Source organism: Fringilla coelebs, assembly GCF_963513975.1.
Source record: "Fringilla coelebs genome assembly, chromosome: 27".
In the NCBI taxonomy this organism is placed as follows: Eukaryota; Metazoa; Chordata; class Aves; order Passeriformes; family Fringillidae; genus Fringilla; species Fringilla coelebs.
The window spans coordinates 198,001-216,155 of record NC_140053.1 but is presented as its reverse complement, the minus strand read 5'-3'; the positions used below and the strand labels follow the sequence as shown (position 1 = coordinate 216,155).

The window sequence follows — 18,155 nt, the reverse complement described above, 5'->3', positions numbered from 1 at the left end:
AAACCGGAGGGAATTTGGGCAGAAGTGGAAGAAATGAGAGGCCCGGGGTGCTCTGAGCGCCGGCCGAAGGGTTTTTCCAGGAGTCTCCCCCATCCAAGGGGTTGCGGCCCCTCCAGCGCCGCCCTCCCAGCCCCCTCCCCTCTCCCCCCGCCCCCAAATTAAAATCGCCGCCGCTGCCGGCAGCAATAACTCATCCCACGTCTAATGCTGAACATTTTGTCAGGATTATCCCGATTAAGGCAGAATTAATCCCGATCTCAATGTTAACAGGATTAGCCTTCAAATCGGATTAGGGTTTTTAAACCGGACCCCTTGACTAAAGGAAGGGGCCGCCCCCTCCTCAGCGAGCGGGACTCCCTGCCCTGGGATGGGCTCCGGGATTCCCGGCCATTCCCAAATCCAAATCCGTGGGATTCCGGGCCATTCCCAACCCCGGACCCCCTTCCCAGACACTCCTGACACTCTGCAGGTGACAGCAAGGTGTCCCCAAAGCCACCTCTGTCCCTGGAGAGAGGAGAGGGGAGAGGGGAAAGGGGAAATGGGAAAGGGGAAAGGGGAGAGGGGAGAGGGGAAAGGGAAAAGGGAAAAGGAAAGGGGAAAGGGGAAAGGGGAGAGGGGAGAGGGGAGAGGGGAGAGGGGAAAGGGGAAAGGGGAAAGGGAAAGGGGAAAGGGGAAAGGGGAAAGGGGAAAGGGGAAAGGGGAAAGGGGAAAGGGGAAAGGGGAAAGGGGAAAGGGGAAAGGGGAAAGGGGAAAGGGAAAGGGGAGAGGGGAAAGGGGAAAGGGGAAAGGGGAAAGGGAAAGGGGAGAGGGGAGAGGGGAAAGGGAAAAGGGGAAAGGGGAAAGGGGAAAGGGGAAAAAGGAAAGGGGAGAGGGGAGAGGGGAAAGGGGAGAGTGGAAAGGGGAGAGGGGAAAGGGGAGAGGGGAAAGGGGAGAGGGGAGAGGGGAAAGGGGAAATTGGAAAAGGGAAAGGGGACAGGGGAGAGGGAAATGGGAGAGGGAGAAGGGGTGCTGCTCTTCCCCTCTCCCCGATTTTCCTGCTGGCAGCAGAGGCTCCGCGTGCTGATGAATATTTAAAAGCCTGGATCCTCTGCAGCCTCATGAATATTGACGCCGCTGCTCGCCCCACACCTTCCCCAGCCCCGTCCATCCCCGCCGTGCCTCAGTTTCCCCGTTCCTGCGCTGCGGATGCCTCTCCCATTCCCAGCACCCTGATGGGGGGTGGGATCAGGAGGCCTTTAATCGCTTTTCCGACCCAAACCATCCATAAATATCGACAGCCCCGGGATCGATGGACAACAACGGGCAGCATCTCCCGGCGATGCCGCAAAACCAGCCAGGACCCCAAAAACCACAGCCAGGAGGTCGGCGCGGCCTCTCCCCACCCTTCACCCACCCCAAATCCCCCTTCCCACCGGGAGCAACCCCCCCGCGGCCCTCTGGAAGCGCGGCCGAGGCGGGAGCGGGAGCAGCGGGATTACGGCAGCCCCGGACCGGCTGCCTGCTGTTTGCTCATCTCCTGCGAGCAGATCCTCATCTCCTGCCTCTCGCTGCGGCTGGCCGAGCGCCGCCGAGGTGGAAATGGCTCCCCGCGAGGAGCCCGGGGCTCCCGGGAAGCCGCAGCCGCGGTGCCGCGGCCGGAGCCGCTCCCGGCTCGGGTTTTAGAGCCAAACGCGTCCTCTGCGCGTCCCCCGCCGGTTTTGCCCTTCCGCATCTTTTACTCGGCTGCCTTTGATGTTCCTTTAAAGTCCCGGCTCCAAAGGAGCTCTGCCGAGCCTTTGGAGCCTCCCGTTCCTCCGGGAATCCAGATTCCATCCCGCCCCTCGCATCAGCGCGGCGGGAGCCCCCGGCCCTCTCCTCTGACCTGCCCCGCGGGATTTCCCCCCTTGGATGCGGCCCTGGATGTCCCAAAAACCCCGCGAGCCTTTGGGATGGCCCTGGCCGGGGTTTTCGGGCAGGGAGGGAGGGAGGGAGGGGATGGAAAAGCGCGGGGAGGATTGGGATGTGCTGGAGACAGACTTGGACGCCCTGGAGAATCGGGAATCCACCGGGGGGCTGGGCCTGGCAGCAGCGTGACCGCGGCACGGGGGTGGCAGTGGCAGGGGGGTGGCAGTGGGACGGGGGTGGCAGTGGGACGGGGGTGGCAGTGGCACGGGGGTGGCAGTGGCAGGAGGGTGGCAGTGGGACGGGGGTGGCAGTGGCACAGAGGTGACAGTGGCACAGAGGTGGCAGTGGGACGGGGCTGGCAGTGGCACAGAGGTGGCAGTGGGACGGGGGTGGCAGTGGCACAGAGGTGACAGTGGCACAGAGATGGCAGTGGGACGGGGGTGGCAGTGGCACAGAGGTGGCAGTGGCACGGGGATGACAGTGGCACAGAGGTGGCATTGGCACAGAGGTGGCAGTGGTGCAGGGGTGGCAGTGGCACAGGGGTGGCAGTGGCACGGGGGTGACAGTGGCACAGAGGGATTAGAGAAAACCCAGCCCTGTGGAACCCTGTGGGGCCAGGGCACTCCTAAAGTCCAGATTTGTTTTGTTTCTTTGTCACAAAAAAAAAAAATCGGGAAAATATTTTAAAAGTGAGGATTTTGTGCCTCCCCTCAAAGCGCCAGGAAGGTCCTAAAGTTCAGCCCTGCTTTATTTCTTAGTCGCAAGGGAAAAAAGCGGGGGAAAAGATAAAAAATCCGGGAAAAGGATTAAAAAAGTGAGGATTTTCCCTCCCCCGGCAGCGCCGGGAATGCCCGGGGGGAGCCGCGGCTCCACCCCCGTTCCCCGCCGCCAACACTCCGGACAAATCTCCGCACCCCGCTTTTCCCGGCCCACATTCCCGGAGGTTTTTGGGGTTGTTTTTCCGCGGGAAGAGCGAATGCGGTGGGGACAACGCGCCAAGGTCACCCGGCCAGCGGCGACCTTGAAGGGCAGCCAGGGACTCCCTGGGCGAGGAGGAGGAGGAGGAGGAGGAGGAGGAGGAGGAGGAGGAGGAGGCTGGAAACCAGAGCGAGCCCTGCGTCGCTGCTGGCAGCAGCCGCTCCGAGCTTCCAAGCCCATCCAGAACCGGCCTTTTCCCAGCCTTTTCCCACCCTTTTCCCATCCTTTTCCCATCCTTTTCCCACCCTTTTCCCATCCTTTTCCCATCCTTTTCCCACCCTTCTCCCACCCTTTTCCCATCCTTTTCCCACCCTTTTCCCATCCTTTTCCCACCCTTTTCCCACTCTTTTCCCACCCTTTTCCCGGAATTCTGGCTCAGACACAGCTCCAGAGCAGCAGGGTTGGGCTGTGGGGCCGCGCTCGGAACGAGCCCCCCCAGAACCGCTCCCGGCTCGCCCCAAACCCCGAAATTCCCCCTCGCCACCTTCAGCTTCAGCCGGGCTGAGGCCAAACGACTCCAGCTCGGGAATCCTCACCCAAAAAAACCCCACCCGGGCTCCCGCCGCCCTCCGGAGCCGCATGCAGGAAAAACCCGAGATACTGACCTTAAAGCTCCAGTAGTTGGGTTGCTAACAACAAGGAAAAGATAAAACAGAAGAACACACACACACACACACAAACAAAAAAAACACCGTTAAGATCCTGCCTTTGACTTTTGGGTTTTTCCCTTTGAGAGTGGCTAAACTCGGGTTTAAACCTGCCGAGCTCGGGTTTAAACCTGCTCTGGTTCCTGCCCCCTCCCCAGGGCTGCCGGGGTTCCAGGGGGAAGCCCGCGGTGGGGAGCGAAGCAAATCGGGGTGAAAAAGGAGGGAAAAGGGGTCGGCAGGGCGGCCCAGCGCGGCTGTGCCGGTGTCGCCCGGCCCTGCTGGAAGTCACCACAATGCTCAGGCCAGCCCCAGCCCGCGCCGCTGTCACCGCTGTCACCGCCATGTGCCACCGCCGGTGACAGCGGCTGGCCCCGCTCCCAGCCGCCCTTCCCGGGGCTGGGACGGGAGCCGGGGGTCCCCGAGGGGCCGGGGGTCCCGGAGGGGGCCGGGGGTCCCCGAGGGGTCGGGGGTCCCAGAGGGGGCCGGGGGTCCTGGAGGCGGCCGGGGGTCCCGGAGGGGCCCGGGGGTCCCAGAGGGGAGGGACTGACAGGTGTTTTTATTCCAGGGGGATCCCGGTGCTCCGGGCTGCTCCCAGCCCACCCGACCCCCGCAGCAGGGGAGGGGGGTCCAGGGGTGAGGAGGGGGATTTAGGGACAAGGAATGGGATCAAGGGACAAGGAATGGGATCCAGGGACAAGGAATGGGATCCAGGGACACAGAATGGGATCAAGGGACACGGAATGGGATCAAGGGACACGGAATGGGATTTAGGGACAAGGAATATGATCGAAGGACAAGGAATGGGATCAAGGGACAAGGAATGGGATTTAGGGACAAGGAATGGGATCAAGGGACAAGGAATGGGATCAAGGGACAAGGAATGGGATTTAGGGACAAGGAATGGGATCAAGGGACAAGGAATGGGATCAAGGGACACAGAATGGGATCAAGGGACAAGGAATGGGATCCAGGGACACGGAATGGGATCCAGGGACACGGAATGGGATTTAGGGACACAGAATGGGATCCAGGGACAAGGAATGGGATCAAGGGACACGGAATGGGATCCAGGGACACGGAATGGGATCCAGGGACACGGAATGGGATCCAGGGGTGGGATCAAGGGACAAGGAATGGGATTTAGGGACAAGGAATGGGATCCAGGGACAAGGAATGGGATCGAAGGACAAGGAATGGCATCCAGGGACAAGGAGTGGGATCCAGGGACAAGGAGCGGGATTTAGGGACACGGAATGGCATCCAGGGACAAGGAGTGGGATCCAGGGACAAGGAATGGGATCCAGGGACACGGAATGGGATCCAGGGGTGGGATCAAGGGACAAGGAATGGGATCCAGGGGTGAGGAGGGGGATTTAGGGACAAGGAATGGGATCGAAGGACAAGGAGCAGAATTAAGGGAAGGAATGAGGAATGGGATCCAGGGCTGGGATCCAGGGACAAGCAGTGGGATCCACCTGGCTGGAAGGAGAAATCACCGGGATAATGGGATGGGTCTCCTGACTTTTCCCCTCCCCACCTTTTCCCTTTTCCCCTCCCCACCTTTTCCTTTTCCCTTCCCCACCTTTTCCTTTTCCCTCCCCACTTTCCCTTTTTCCCTTTTCCCTCTCCTCATCTCTCCCTCCAGGACCCTCGGTGATTTTCCCTCCCCTGATATTGCTGATCCTCTCTGCTGCCAGCGCCGGCTGTCGGGTTTATTTATCATTCCAGGATGACAGAGTGGATTTTATTTATTATTTCGGGATGGTTGGACAAGCTCCTGGGCGAGCCCATAAATCACAGCCAAATCCAGAATGTTCTGGCACCGTTTGGGGTGGGCATGGTGACCTGGGGGCAGCGGGTGGCACGGCACCCGTCCCCACCCCAGCTCAGGGGATCCAGCTGGGGAAAACGAAGTTTTAACCCCATTTTTAACCCTCTTGTAAAAATTTAAAAGTTTAATAAAGGACAATAAGAGATAAGGACAATAAAGCAAATATTGGCGCTCAGCCAAGCACACATTTGCTATTTTGGAAACCCTTTTTATATTATTATATTTTTAAAAAAACGGTTTTTATATATTTCTTTCTTTCGTATTAGCTAGTTGCATATTTATTACAGTCAATATTTATAATATACATTTTATGTATAGAATAATATAGAATAATATAGAATAAATAATATATATTTATAAAATATATGTTTATATATTATATATTGATTTCATTTTATATTTTAAAATATCTTTAATATTTTATTTTATTTTATTTTATTTTATTTTATTTTAATTATTTTATTTAAAATATTTTCAATATTTAAAGCATTTTAAACATTTTTAAATGTTTCCGTGTTTAAAAACTATTAATATTTTAAATTAATTTAATATTTTAAATTAATTTCATATTTTAAATTATTTTCATATTTTAAATAATTTTAACATTTTAAATTAATTTAATATTTTTAATTGTTTTGATATTTTAAATTATTTTATTATTTTAAATTATTTTATTATTTTTAAATTATTTTATTATTTAAAATTATTTTATTATTTTAAATTATTTTAATATTTTAAATTATTTTACTATTTTTAATCATTTTGATATTTTAAATTATTTTATTATTTTAAATTATTTTAATATTTTAAATTATTTTACTATTTTTAATCATTTTGATATTTTAAATTATTTTAATATTTAAATTATTTTAATATTTTCAAAAAGCCCATATGATAACGTTTACCCACAGCACAATATATACAATATTTTAATTTGTACCCCCACCTTTCCCTGGCAGCGCGGCGAGGTGGCACGCCGGGGGGACAGGGACAGGGCCAGGGACAGGGACGGGGACAGGGACAGGGACAGGGACGGGGACAGGGACAGGGACAGGGACAGGGACAGGGCCAGGGACAGGGACGGGGACAGGGACAGGGACAGGGACAGGGCCAGGGACAGGGACAGGGCCAGGGACAGGGACAGGGACAGGGCCCCGCCCCGCGGGGAGCCCGGCCCATCCCGGCCGCCCATCTGTCGCCGGTGGCCGTGCCAGGCGCGCCGTGCCAGCCCCGGGTGGCCCCCGGTGCCTCCATCTGTCCCCGGCACCGCTGCCAGCCCGGCGCCCTGCCGCCCCAAACGCCCCAAAATCGCAGAGGGGGCCCGGGGGGGGCAGGCACAGCCAGGCCCCTCTGGGCTGGGATTTTGTGTTTTTCAGATTTTGTGCTGTTTTGGTGTGCGGGACGGAGCCGCACTTTGGGGATGGCGAGCGGGGAGACGAAACAATTCCTGATCCGGTGTGGGGTCTGGGCTCAGATCAGGGGATGGTGAGCAGGGACACAAAACAATTCCAGCTCCAGAGTGCGGGTCTGGGCTCAGATCAGGGGATGGATCAGGGCATGGTGAGCAGGGACACAAAACAATTCCTGCTCCGGTGTGGGGTCTGGGCTCAGATCAGGGGATGGTGAGCAGGGACACAAAACAATTCCCGCTCCTCTCTGTGGGGTCTGGGCTCACATCAGGGCATGGTTCAGGGCATGGTGAGCTCTGCACCGAGCAGGGAGACAAAACAATTCCTGCCCCAGAGCGTGGGTCTGGGCTCAGATCAGGGCATGGTGAGCAGGGACACAAAACAATTCCTGCTCCAGAGCGCGGGACTGGGCTCAGATCAGGGCATGGTTCAGGGGATGGTGAGCTCTGTGCACAGGGCAGGAGATAAAACAATTCCTGCTCCTCTCTGTGGGTCTGGGCTCAGATCAGGGCATGGTGAGCAGGGACACAAAACAATTCCTGCTCCAGAGCGCGGGACTGGGCTCAGATCAGGGCATGGTTCAGGGGATGGTGAGCTCTGCACAGAGCAGGGACACAAAACAATTCCTGCCCCAGTGTGCGGGTCTGGGCTCAGATCAGGGGATGGATCAGGGGATGGTGAGTGAGGAGACAAAACAATTCCTGGTCCGGTGTGCGGGACTGGGCTCAGATCAGGGGATGGCGAGCGGGGAGACGAAACAATTCCTGCTCCAGTGTGGGGTCTGGGCTCAGATCAGGGCATGGTGAGCAGGGACACAAAACAATTCCTGCTCCAGAGTGGGGTCTGGGCTCAGATGGGGGCACGGTGAGCGGGGAGACAAAACAATTCCTGCTCCTCTCTGTGGGAGTGGGCTCAGATCAGGGCATGGTGAGCTCTGCACAGAGCAGGAGATAATTCCTGCTCCAGAGTGGGGACTGGGCTCAGATCAGGGGATGGTGAGCTCTGTGCACAGAGCAGGGACACAAAACAATTCCTGCTCCAGCTGGGACCGAGGACAAATGAGCCAAATCTCAGCCCAGGAGCACAAACCCCGCGGGCTGGAGAGGGAAAAACAAGCAGGAAAAACGGGGTGGGCCAAGGCTGGGATGGGACAGTGAACTGCGAGGTGCAAATGGAGCAGAGCTGATCCCAGGGAGAGACCCGTGCCCGGCCGGGCATTCTGGGGCCATTTGGGGTCATTTTGGGACCATTTGGGTTCATTTTGGGACCATGTGGGTTCATCCTGGGTTCATTTTGGGACCATTTGGGTTCATTTTGGGGCCATTTGGGTTCATTTGGGGACCATTTTGGGACCATTTGGGTTCATTTTGGGGCCATTTGGGTTCATCCTGGGTGCAGCCAAAATGAACCCAGGATGAACCCAAATGGTCCCAAAATGAACCCAAAATGAACCCAAAATGAACCCAAATGGCCCCAAAATGAACTCAAAATTAGCCCAAATGGTCCCAAAATGAACCAAAATGGTCCCAAAATGGTCCCCAAATGAACCCAAATGGTCCCACAATGGTCCCAAAATGAACTCAAAATTAGCCCAAATGGTCCCAAAATGAACCCAAGGTGAACCAAAATGGTCCCAAAATGAACCCAAATGGTCCCAAAATGGTCCCAGAATGAACCCTAATGGTCCCAAAATGGTCCCAAAATGAACCCAAATGACCCCAAAATGAACCCAAATGGTCCCACAATGGTCCCAAAATGACCCCAAATGGCCCCAAAATGACCCCAAATGGCCCCAAAATGCCCGGCCGGGCACGGGGTCTCTCCCTGGGATCAGTTCTGCTCCATTTGCACCTCGCAGTTCACTGTCCCATCCCAGCCTTGGCCCACCCCGTTTTTCCTGCTTGTTTTTCCCTCTCCAGCCCGCGGGGTTTGATTGGGATCGTTTGTCCTCGGTCCCAGCCGGAGCAGGAATTGTTTTGTCCCCTGCTCTGTGCACAGAGCTCACCATGCCCTGATCTGAGCCCAGACCCGCACACTAAAGCAGGAATTGTTTTGTCTCCTCACTCACCATGCCCTGAACCATGCCCTGATCTGAGCCCAGACCCACACACTGGAGCAGCACAGAACCTGAAAAACACAAAATCTCGAACTGAGGCATCCCCTGCCAGCCCCTTCCAGGCCGGATTCGCCCGGAGAGGAGGGGAGAGGGGAGGCCGGGCTGGAATTAACATTTCGCTGGCTCCTCAAAAGCATCAAAGGGAGATAATGGCCCGGGAGAGGATTGGAAGCGACGGCGCGTTCCGAGCCATAAAGCGGGCGGCTCCTTGCAGCAGCAGCCCTGCAAAAGGTGCGGGGGATTACAGAGGCTGCGATTTATAATTACAATGAGAGTCATGTCCGCGGTGCTGCCGAGCCGGGGAATAACGAGGAGCTGGGGTCCCCAAGGCGGCCGCGAACCCTCGGAGGGACGGACGCGCGCAGGAGGCAGGGAAGCGGGGCTGGAGTGATGTAATCGGGAATATTTTGGGAGTTAAGTCCGAAAAAATTAAATAAATTAAATGGTCGTGGTTGTCCCAGGAGGAGACGGGAGGTAAATGAAATGAAATCCAAGTGAGTCAGCGCCTCGACCGAGGGGGACTTCCCCTGAATGGCAATTAAATCACAAATCTGTTGGTGATTAACGAGGCACGACCGTGTCCCTCTCGAAAGGGCAGCAGCGGCAGCCGCCGCCCCGGCACGCCGCGCTCCCAGGGAGGACAGAGGCGGCTTCATCGGCTTTTTAATTAACTCATTTCCAGGAGTTCCAGCTCCCGATCGAGTCCCCCACCCGCAGGCACCGCGTCTTGACAAACAGAAATCTCCTTGAAAAATAACAGCCAAGTGAATTTAATCTGTTTCTGCTTATTAAAGTTTTTTGGTTGTTGGTTTTTTTTTTGTTTGTTTTGTTTGGGTTTTGGTTTTTGGTTTTTGTTTTTTTTAATGCTTTTCAGCGCCAGCGAAAGTGAATTAAAGTGGAAATAGCAGCACGACAAGACAGGGAGAAGAATGCAAGCAGTGCCCAGACAGAGCGGGGGCTGCAGATTTTGTCACCTGAGGTGTCACAGTTAATGCAGGCACCTCTCAAACGTGACCGGGGAGGGGACAGCAGGGACAGGATGGGATGCGGGGGGGCTGGGGCTCGTCCCTGTCACACCGGGGCTCCTCGGGAGGCTCCCAGAGCCACCGCGAGGTTCTGCTGCTCCTCTTTAGGCAGAGCCTCGGGCTCTGCTGCCCCTCCACCCAGAGAGGGCTCTGACGGCCATCGAGGTGACATCAGAGATGCCACCGCCGCCTGTCGCGGCCACTCAGCGTCAGGACTCCCCCACAGACCCCCCAGCACAACCACACAGCTCCCGCTTTCCCCCCCGGGCCCCTCCGCCTGCCCCCGCACCTCCTCCCCCCCGAGCCCACCAGCGCTGATCACAGCCCTGACCTCCGCGGCCCCCGGGGACAGCGCAGGTGACACCGGAGCCCCGGCCCCGCCGGCCGGGGTCTCCTTTCCCCCGGCCCCGGCTCCAGCCGCCCCCTCCGCCGCTGCGAGGAGGCGAAGCCGCAGCGCCTGCTCGGAGCAGTGCATCAGGACGTGCTGCGCCGAGGATCAGCCAGGCCGGGGCTCCAAAATCTCCCTCCCGCAGCAGCCCCGGCCAAGGTCAGCCCCCTCCCCGCCGCAGGTGCCCCGGGGGCCGCATTCGGCGCGGGGGGGGCTCGGATCCATCGCTGCCTGAGGCGGGAGCGCCCCAGAGCCCCGCAGCGGGGTCGGGGCGTCCCCGAGGCGCCGCGCCGGAGGTTTTGGGGCAGGGCAGGGCAGGGGACGCCGGCAGAGCCGGGCAGATCGGATGGCACGGTGGCCATGGCAACGGCACGGCGTAGGTGGACCGAACACAACGGGGACGCGCAAGGTAAAGCCGGCCGCGCTCCCGCCGCGCTCGGCACCGCGCCCGGCCCCGGCAGCTCCGGGGCGACCCCTCCGCTCCACCTGGCACCCCCAAAGCCCGCAGAGAGGGATCGCTCCCGGAGAACCGCGACGGACAAGGAATGCGGCCCCCTCGGGGGGTCACAGCAGCCGCGTCCCCACCGCAGGGTCCCCGGGGGGGGCTGAGCACCCCCGTTTCCGCAGAGCTGGGGGCGAGGAAGACCCCGGCAGGCAGCGGCCGCCGCTGGAGCCCGCCCTGCCCTTCCTCCGTGCCCTCCCGAGCCGGGGCAGCGGGGCTGGGGCGGCCCCTCCCGAAACGCCACCCCCGCCACGGCGGGCAGGGGTCGGCACGGGCCCCGGGGGGACGGGGAAGGAGAGAAAATCGGGCCGGAATAGCGGGAAACTTCAGGGCAGGAGGGAGGGATGGACGGACAGACAGATGGATGGATGGAGGGATGGACGGATGGAGGGATGGATGGAGGGAGGGAGGGATGGATGGATGGATGGATGGATGGATGGATGGATGGATGGATGGATGGACGGATGGATGGAATCCATGGATGGATGGATGGATGGATGGATGGACGGACGGAGGGATGGATGGACGGAGGGAGGGATGGAGGGATGGATAGGGATGGAGGGATGGATGGATGGATGGATGGATGGATGGATGGATGGATGGATGGATGGACGGAGGGATGGACAGAAGGATGGAGGGACGGAGGGATGGATGGATGGATGGATAGGGATGGAGGGATGATGGACGGATGGATGGAGGGATGGATGGATGGATGGATGGATGGAAGGATGGATGGACGGAGGGAGGGATGGATGGACGGAGGGATAGGGATGGACGGATGGATGGACAGACGGAGGGATGGATGTGTTCACCCTGCCCGTGTGTGCCGGGGAGAGCAGGAATGCTCACAGCCCTTCCAGGGGGAGCAGCGGGAGCCCGGCCGTGCCCAGGGGAGCTTCCCACCTCCATTTCCTGCTGGGCACCTGCTGGGCTCCTCCCTGCCCGACTCTCGGGGACTCATTCTGCCCCCCCGGGGCTGTCCCCGCTGCCCCCAGCCCGGCTTTTACCCACTTCCCGGGTAAAAACGCCACTTCCATTACAAACCCCAAACGAGGAGAAGTGGGGCGCCCCGCGGAGTTCAGCCTGACTCCAGAGCCCCCCTTCCCCGCCAGCCCTGCTGGAACGAGCCGGGAATGCTGCCGGGGGGGGAATGGGGGAATCGATAGCGCCGGCTCCGGCTGCAGCGCCGGGGACACGCACACAGCGCTCGTGTTACTCCCGGCAGCCGCGCTCCTCCATTTCAGCGCTTCCCAGCGCCTCCCGTCACTCTGCACCTCTGGAGACCAAGATGACACCGCGGGAAGAGCCCCGAGGGTCCCCGCGTCCCCTCCGCTCCCCGTCCCCACCGAGCGCCCCGGGGCCCCCAAACCCGCCCGTGTCCAAACGCAGCCCAAGCGGGCGCCCCGAGGTGCCGAGGCCGTGTGCCGCCCCTCGGAGGGGTTTGGAGGGGAGGTCAAACCCTTCCTGCCCCCGCAGGGCTCCGCTCGGGGCGCGCCCCGCGGCAAGGACGCCGGGCCAGGTGAGCTGCGGGCGGCAGGAGCGCCCGCGGGGCGCGGGGACGCTGCGTGCCCCGCCGCCATCTGCCCCTCTCCGCAGCCCGGGGGGGCACAGGGGATCGGTGTCCCCTGCCGGGACACGGGGACACGGGTGACAACGCGGAGCGGCCCGGGGACAGCGGGGGATGCTCGGGGAGGGGGTGGCACGGGCACCGCCAGGGCTTGGCACGACCCCCCCGCGCACCCCGAGGGGACGAGGGGAGCCCCCCCGGCTGCGGCACCGAAGGGCAGCGCAGGGACGATGGCAGCCACAAAGTGCCACCCCCTCCCCGCCGCGACACCGGGGACGGGGGGGGACCCCCGGGGGTGGGGGAGATGGGGGCGCTGAAGGGAAGGGGGGCTAGAGGGAAGGGGGGCTGGGGAAGAGGGGGCCTGGGGAAGAGGGGGGCTAAAGGAAGGGGGACAGTGCAGGGGCTGCCCCCGGTCTGGGGCCGGGGTGAGGACACCCCCGGCTGCCACCGGGAGCTCGGGGTGGGAATTTTGAGGCGGGGGACACTGCGGTGGGTAGGAGCGACGGCAGGACAGCTGGGGCAGGGGAGATCGGCGGGGGAACCGCAGCAGCGGGGGGCGGACACCGGCTCGGTCACCGCCCGGAGGGATGCGCCCCCCGCCATCCCGCGCCATCCCGCGCGTTCCCGCGCGTTCCCGCCCGGTACCTGCGGCAGGTGAGCGCTGCGGGTCGGGATCCGCAGCGCGCTCGGCCCCGCTCGGCTCGGCTCGGCCCCGCTCGGCTCGGCCCGGCTCGGCCCCGCTCGGCCGCTCTCGGCCGCTCTCGGCCGCTCTCGGCCGCTCTCGGCTCGGCCCCGCTCGGCCCCGCTCGGCCCCGCTCGGCTCCCGCCGCCCCTCCCGCCGCCGGGCCCGCCCCGCCCGCGGCGCCGTCACCATGGCAACCGCGGCTCCGCCCCGCCCCCCCGCGCCGCCGGCAGGGGGCGCTGAGAGCGCGGGGGGGGCGGGGCCTGCGGCGGCACGTGAGGGAATAACGGGGAAATGATAACGGGGAAATGATAACGGGGAAATGATAACGGGGAAATGATAACGGGGAAATGGGAAATGATAACGGGGAAATGATAACGGGGAAATGGGAAATAACGGGGAAATGGGAAATGATAACGGGGAAATGATAACGGGGAAATGATAACGGGGAAATGATAACGGGGAAATGATAACGGGGAAATGATAACGGGGAAATGGGAAATGATAACGGGGAAATGGGAAATGATAACGGGGAAATGATAACGGGGAAATGGGAAATAATAACGGGGAAATGATAACGGGGAAATGGGAAATGATAACGGGGAAATGGGAAATGATAACGGGGAAATGATAACGGGGAAATGATAACGGGGAAATGATAACGGGGAAATGATAACGGGGAAATGATAACGGGGAAATAATAACGGGGAAATGATAACGGGGAAATGGGAAATAACGGGGAAATGGGAAATGATAACGGGGAAATGATAACGGGGAAATGGGAAATAATAACGGGGAAATGATAACGGGGAAATGGGAAATGATAACGGGGAAATGGGAAATGATAACGGGGAAATGATAACGGGGAAATGATAACGGGGAAATGGGAAATGATAACGGGGAAATGGGAAATGATAACGGGGAAATGATAACGGGGAAATGGGAAATAACGGGGAAATGATAACGGGAAAATGGGAAATGATAACGGGGAAATGGGAAATGATAACGGGGAAATGATAACGGGGAAATAATGGGGACGGGGATGGGGAAATGACAGGGATGGGGATGGGGATGGGGATGGGGATAACGCAGGGATGGGGACGGGACCAGGATAACACAGGGGAATACAGGGATAGGGACAGGAATGGGGACGGGAATATGGGCATGGATAACAGGGATACGGCCATGGATGTGGGCATGGAAATACAGGGATAAGGAAATGGATATGGACATGGATATGGATATGGACATGGAAATACAGGGATGTGGATGTGGATATGGATATGGAAGTGGGCATGGAAATACAGGGATAAGGAAATGGATATGGATATGGATATGGACATGGATATGGATATGGATATGGATATGGATATGGATGTGGAAATACAGGGATGTGGATGTGGGCACGGAAATACGGGGATGTGGACGCAGAAACCACGGGGATACACCCATGGAAACGCACGTGGGCACACGCAGGGATGTGCGCACAGGGGTGCACGAACGGGTGGGAGTCACACAGCTGGATTCACAGCTGGATTCACACACAGCTGGGTTCACAGCTGGATTCACACACAGCTGGATTCACACACAGCTGGATTCCCGCACAGCTGGATTCACACAGCTGGATTCACAGCTGGATTCACACACAGCTGGGTTCCCGCACAGCTGGATTCACACACAGCTGGATTCACACACAGCTGGGTTCACACAGAGCTGGATTCACAGCTGGATTCACTCACAGCTGGATTCACAGCTGGATTCACACACAGCTGGATTCACAGCTGGGTTCACACACAGCTGGATTCACACACAGCTGGATTCCCGCACAACTGGATTCCCGCACAGCTGGATTCATGCACAGCTGAATTCCCAGCTGGATTCACGCACAGCTGGATTCACACACAGCTGGATTCACAGCTGGATTCACGCACAGCTGGATTCACAGCTGGGTTCACACACAGCTGGATTCACACACAGCTGGATTCCCGCACAACTGGATTCCCGCACAGCTGGATTCACAGCTGGATTCACAGCTGGATTCACGCACAGCTGGATTCCCGCACAGCTGGATTCACACACAGCTGGATTCCCACACAGCTGGATTCACAGCTGGATTCACGCACAGCTGGATTCCCAGCTGGATTCCCACGCTCCATCACCCCCCAGCACAGACCCCCTGGTCTCTCCCTGTGCCCTGGCTCTGCGGGAGCCCCCTGCAGACCCCACTGCCCCCCGTGCCCCCCGTGCCCCCCGTGCCCCCCGTGCCCCCCGCACGCCCCTCACAGCCCAGAGCCGCCGGCGCCATCAGGAAAGGCAGAGGATCCCCGGGATCAGCGGATTTTTGCCAGGCTGGAAGCGACGTTTATGGAACGTCCCTTTTCACCTCTGATATTCCAAACTCCCTCAAATGTCCTTTTTTCCCCTCCTTTTCTTCCTTTTTAATTTTTTTTTTTTTTAATCCAAATAAAACAGTAAAGCCTGGGATTCTGAAATCCCTTCCAGGCTCCTCTGGAATATCAAAGTGATTTTCAAACATTCCAGGCAGGGCTGGATCCCAATGTCATTTAAAGGCTGGCACCTGAGCTTCCCAGGATTTCTGGATTCCTGTTATTATTTACTGCCTGCCAGGGAAACGAAGGAAAAGAAGGGAGGGAAATGAAGAAAAATAGAGTTTGGTAGGATTTTGGGGTGTTTGGGCGGGGGATGAGCTGCAACCAAGCCCAAAAATCCAGGCTGGGTTTGGGAATAAAGGAGATAATTCCCAAATCCAGATCATTCCTTCACCTATAAAAATCCTCAGCAGCTTATCAGACCTGAGACAACCCCAGCTGGATTTTTTCCTTTTTTTTTTTTTTAGAGCTGCTGCTTATTTTTAAAAAGGGAAAGTCTTTAAATCCCTGTAATAATAGGGAAAAAATCCCATTTATTTACCGGGAAGCAGCGCTCTGTGCCTGGAGATGCCCCAAATATGGATTGTGACAGCAAAGCCACCGTCAATTGTCCCCTCACCAAAACTTGGGGGTTTGGGGGGCAGCAGCTCAGACGGCGCCGGTTTTCCTGGCAAAGCTGGATTTCCTTCCAGCCCGCCAGATGTGGGAATTTGGGGGATTTTTGGGCCCTTTGTCCCCTGGGGATTTTTGGGATGATTCGAGGTTTCCTGCCAGGGGTGCTCCAGGTTCTGCTGCCCAGGGGGAGGTGGGGATTTATCGCTGCCACATCGGTGTCCCCGGGGTGTCACCAGGGCCAAACGAGGGGTCTTGGGGTCCCCAGCACACCCCAACACAGGATAGGGACGCCCCAAAGGCCACCAGATGTCACCTGCCCCGAGGACCAACAAGGGGACAGACAGCCAAAGGACATTGGGAGGACACGGCACCGACCCCAAGGGGTTTGGGGTCCCCAGCACACCCCAAAACAGGGTCAGACCCCCCTCCCAAACAGCCCAGCCCCAGGGCCCTGCTGCGCTCAGCAAAGGCCCCAAAAGGGGGGTTCTGCTCCCCAAACCTGGGGGGTTCTGCTCCCCAAACCTGGGGGGTTCTGCTCCCCACCAAAGGGGGGTTCTGCTCCCCAAACCTGGGGGGGTCTGCTCCCCACCAAAGGGGGGTTCTGCTCCCCACAAAAGGGGGGTTCTGCTCCCCACAAAGGGGGGGTTCTGCTCCCCACAAAAGGGGGGGTCTGCTCCCCAAACCTGGGGGGTTCTGCTCCCCACAAAAGGGGGGTTCTGCTCCCCACAAAAGGGGGGTTCTGCTCCCCACAAAAGGGGGGGTCTGCTCCCCACCAAAGGGGGGTTCTGCTCCCCACCAAAGGGGGGTTCTGCTCCCCACACCAGGGGGATTCTGCTCCCCACACCAGGGGGATTCTGCTCCCCACACCAGGGGGGGTTCTGCTCCCCACCAAAGGGGGGTTCTGCTCCCCAAACCTGGGGGGTTCTGCTCCCCACCAAAGGGGGGTTCTGCTCCCCACCCCTGGGGGATTCTGCTCCCCAAACCTGGGGGGTTCTGCTCCCCAGCAAAGGGGGGTTCTGCTCCTCACCAAAGGGGGGTTCAGCTCCCCAAACCTGGGGGGTTCTGCTCCCCACACCAGGGGGATTCTGCTCCCCACCAAAGGGGGGTTCTGCTCCCCAAACCTGGGGGGTTCTGCTCCCCAAACCTGGGGGGTTCTGCTCCCCAAACCTGGGGGGTTCTGCTCCCTGGGGGGTTCTGCTCCCCACACCAGGGGGGTTCTGCTCCCCACACCAGGGGGATTCTGCTCCCCACATCCTCTCTGTCACACCCTCAGGGTTTGGGAATTCTCTCCCTCACCCCTGTAATATTCCCTTCCTCACACCTGAAAGATTCTCTTCCTCACAGCTGGAATATTCTCTTTCTCACCCCTGGCATATTCTCCTTCTTATACCTGGAATATTCTCTCCCTCACGCCTGGACAATCCTCTTCTTCACACCTGTATTCTCTCCTCTATCTCTGGAACATTCCCTCTCTCACCGCAGGAATATTCCCTTCCTCACCCCCGGAGGACGCTGCCCCACCGCTGCCGCGCCCACCCCCCTTTTCACGCACACCCACCGCCCCCTCCCTCCCGTTCCCCTCCACCCGGCCCCTCCCGGCCCGCGGCGCTTTTCCCACCCGCGGAATTCCGGGACGCGGCGCTCACCTGGTCCCGCAGGCGCTCCTGCTGCCCGCGCAGCGCCAGGGCGTGCTGCGGGTATTTGCTCTTCAGGTGGTCCATGAAGGCGTCCCGCTTGCGCTCCATCTCCGTCTTCTGGAGGCCGGTGAGCGCCTCCAGGCTCTGGGCGGCGATCACGGTGTGCCGGCGCTCCGAGGTGTGCACCAGCCCCACGTTGGAGAAGCGCCGGGTGCCGTTGCCCAGGGTGCGGTACTCGCGCGGGTACTCGGCATCGTCGGCGGAGATCATGTGCGAGCTCGTCCTGTCGGGGTCTGTGGGGTCCGGGAGAGCACAGCGGGTCAGGGGGGACCCCGGCCGAGGGGAAAGGGGGGGACGGTCCCCAGCCGTGGGGCAGGGTGGGGGGACTCGTCCTGTCGGGATCTGTGCGGGTCCGGGAGAGCGCAGCGGGTCAGGGGGGACCCCGGACGTGGGGAAAGGGGGGGACGGTCCCCGGCCGTGGGGC

General features: G+C 58.8%; 1 protein-coding gene across 1 annotated transcript in view; it reads right to left on the bottom strand.

Moving 5' to 3' along the window:
- The window catches only part of SRCIN1 (SRC kinase signaling inhibitor 1), a gene marked incomplete at its 5' end in the record, with an annotated part of 45,013 nt that extends 27,072 nt beyond the window's left edge, over positions 1-17,941 (bottom strand). Inside the window, 2 exons of the mRNA XM_084222112.1 lie at positions 3,468-3,491; positions 17,681-17,941. Coding sequence (XP_084078238.1) covers positions 3,468-3,491; positions 17,681-17,941 — 285 coding nt within the window. The remainder of the gene's footprint in view (positions 1-3,467; positions 3,492-17,680) is intronic.
- Between the last annotated feature and the right edge of the window lie 214 nt (positions 17,942-18,155).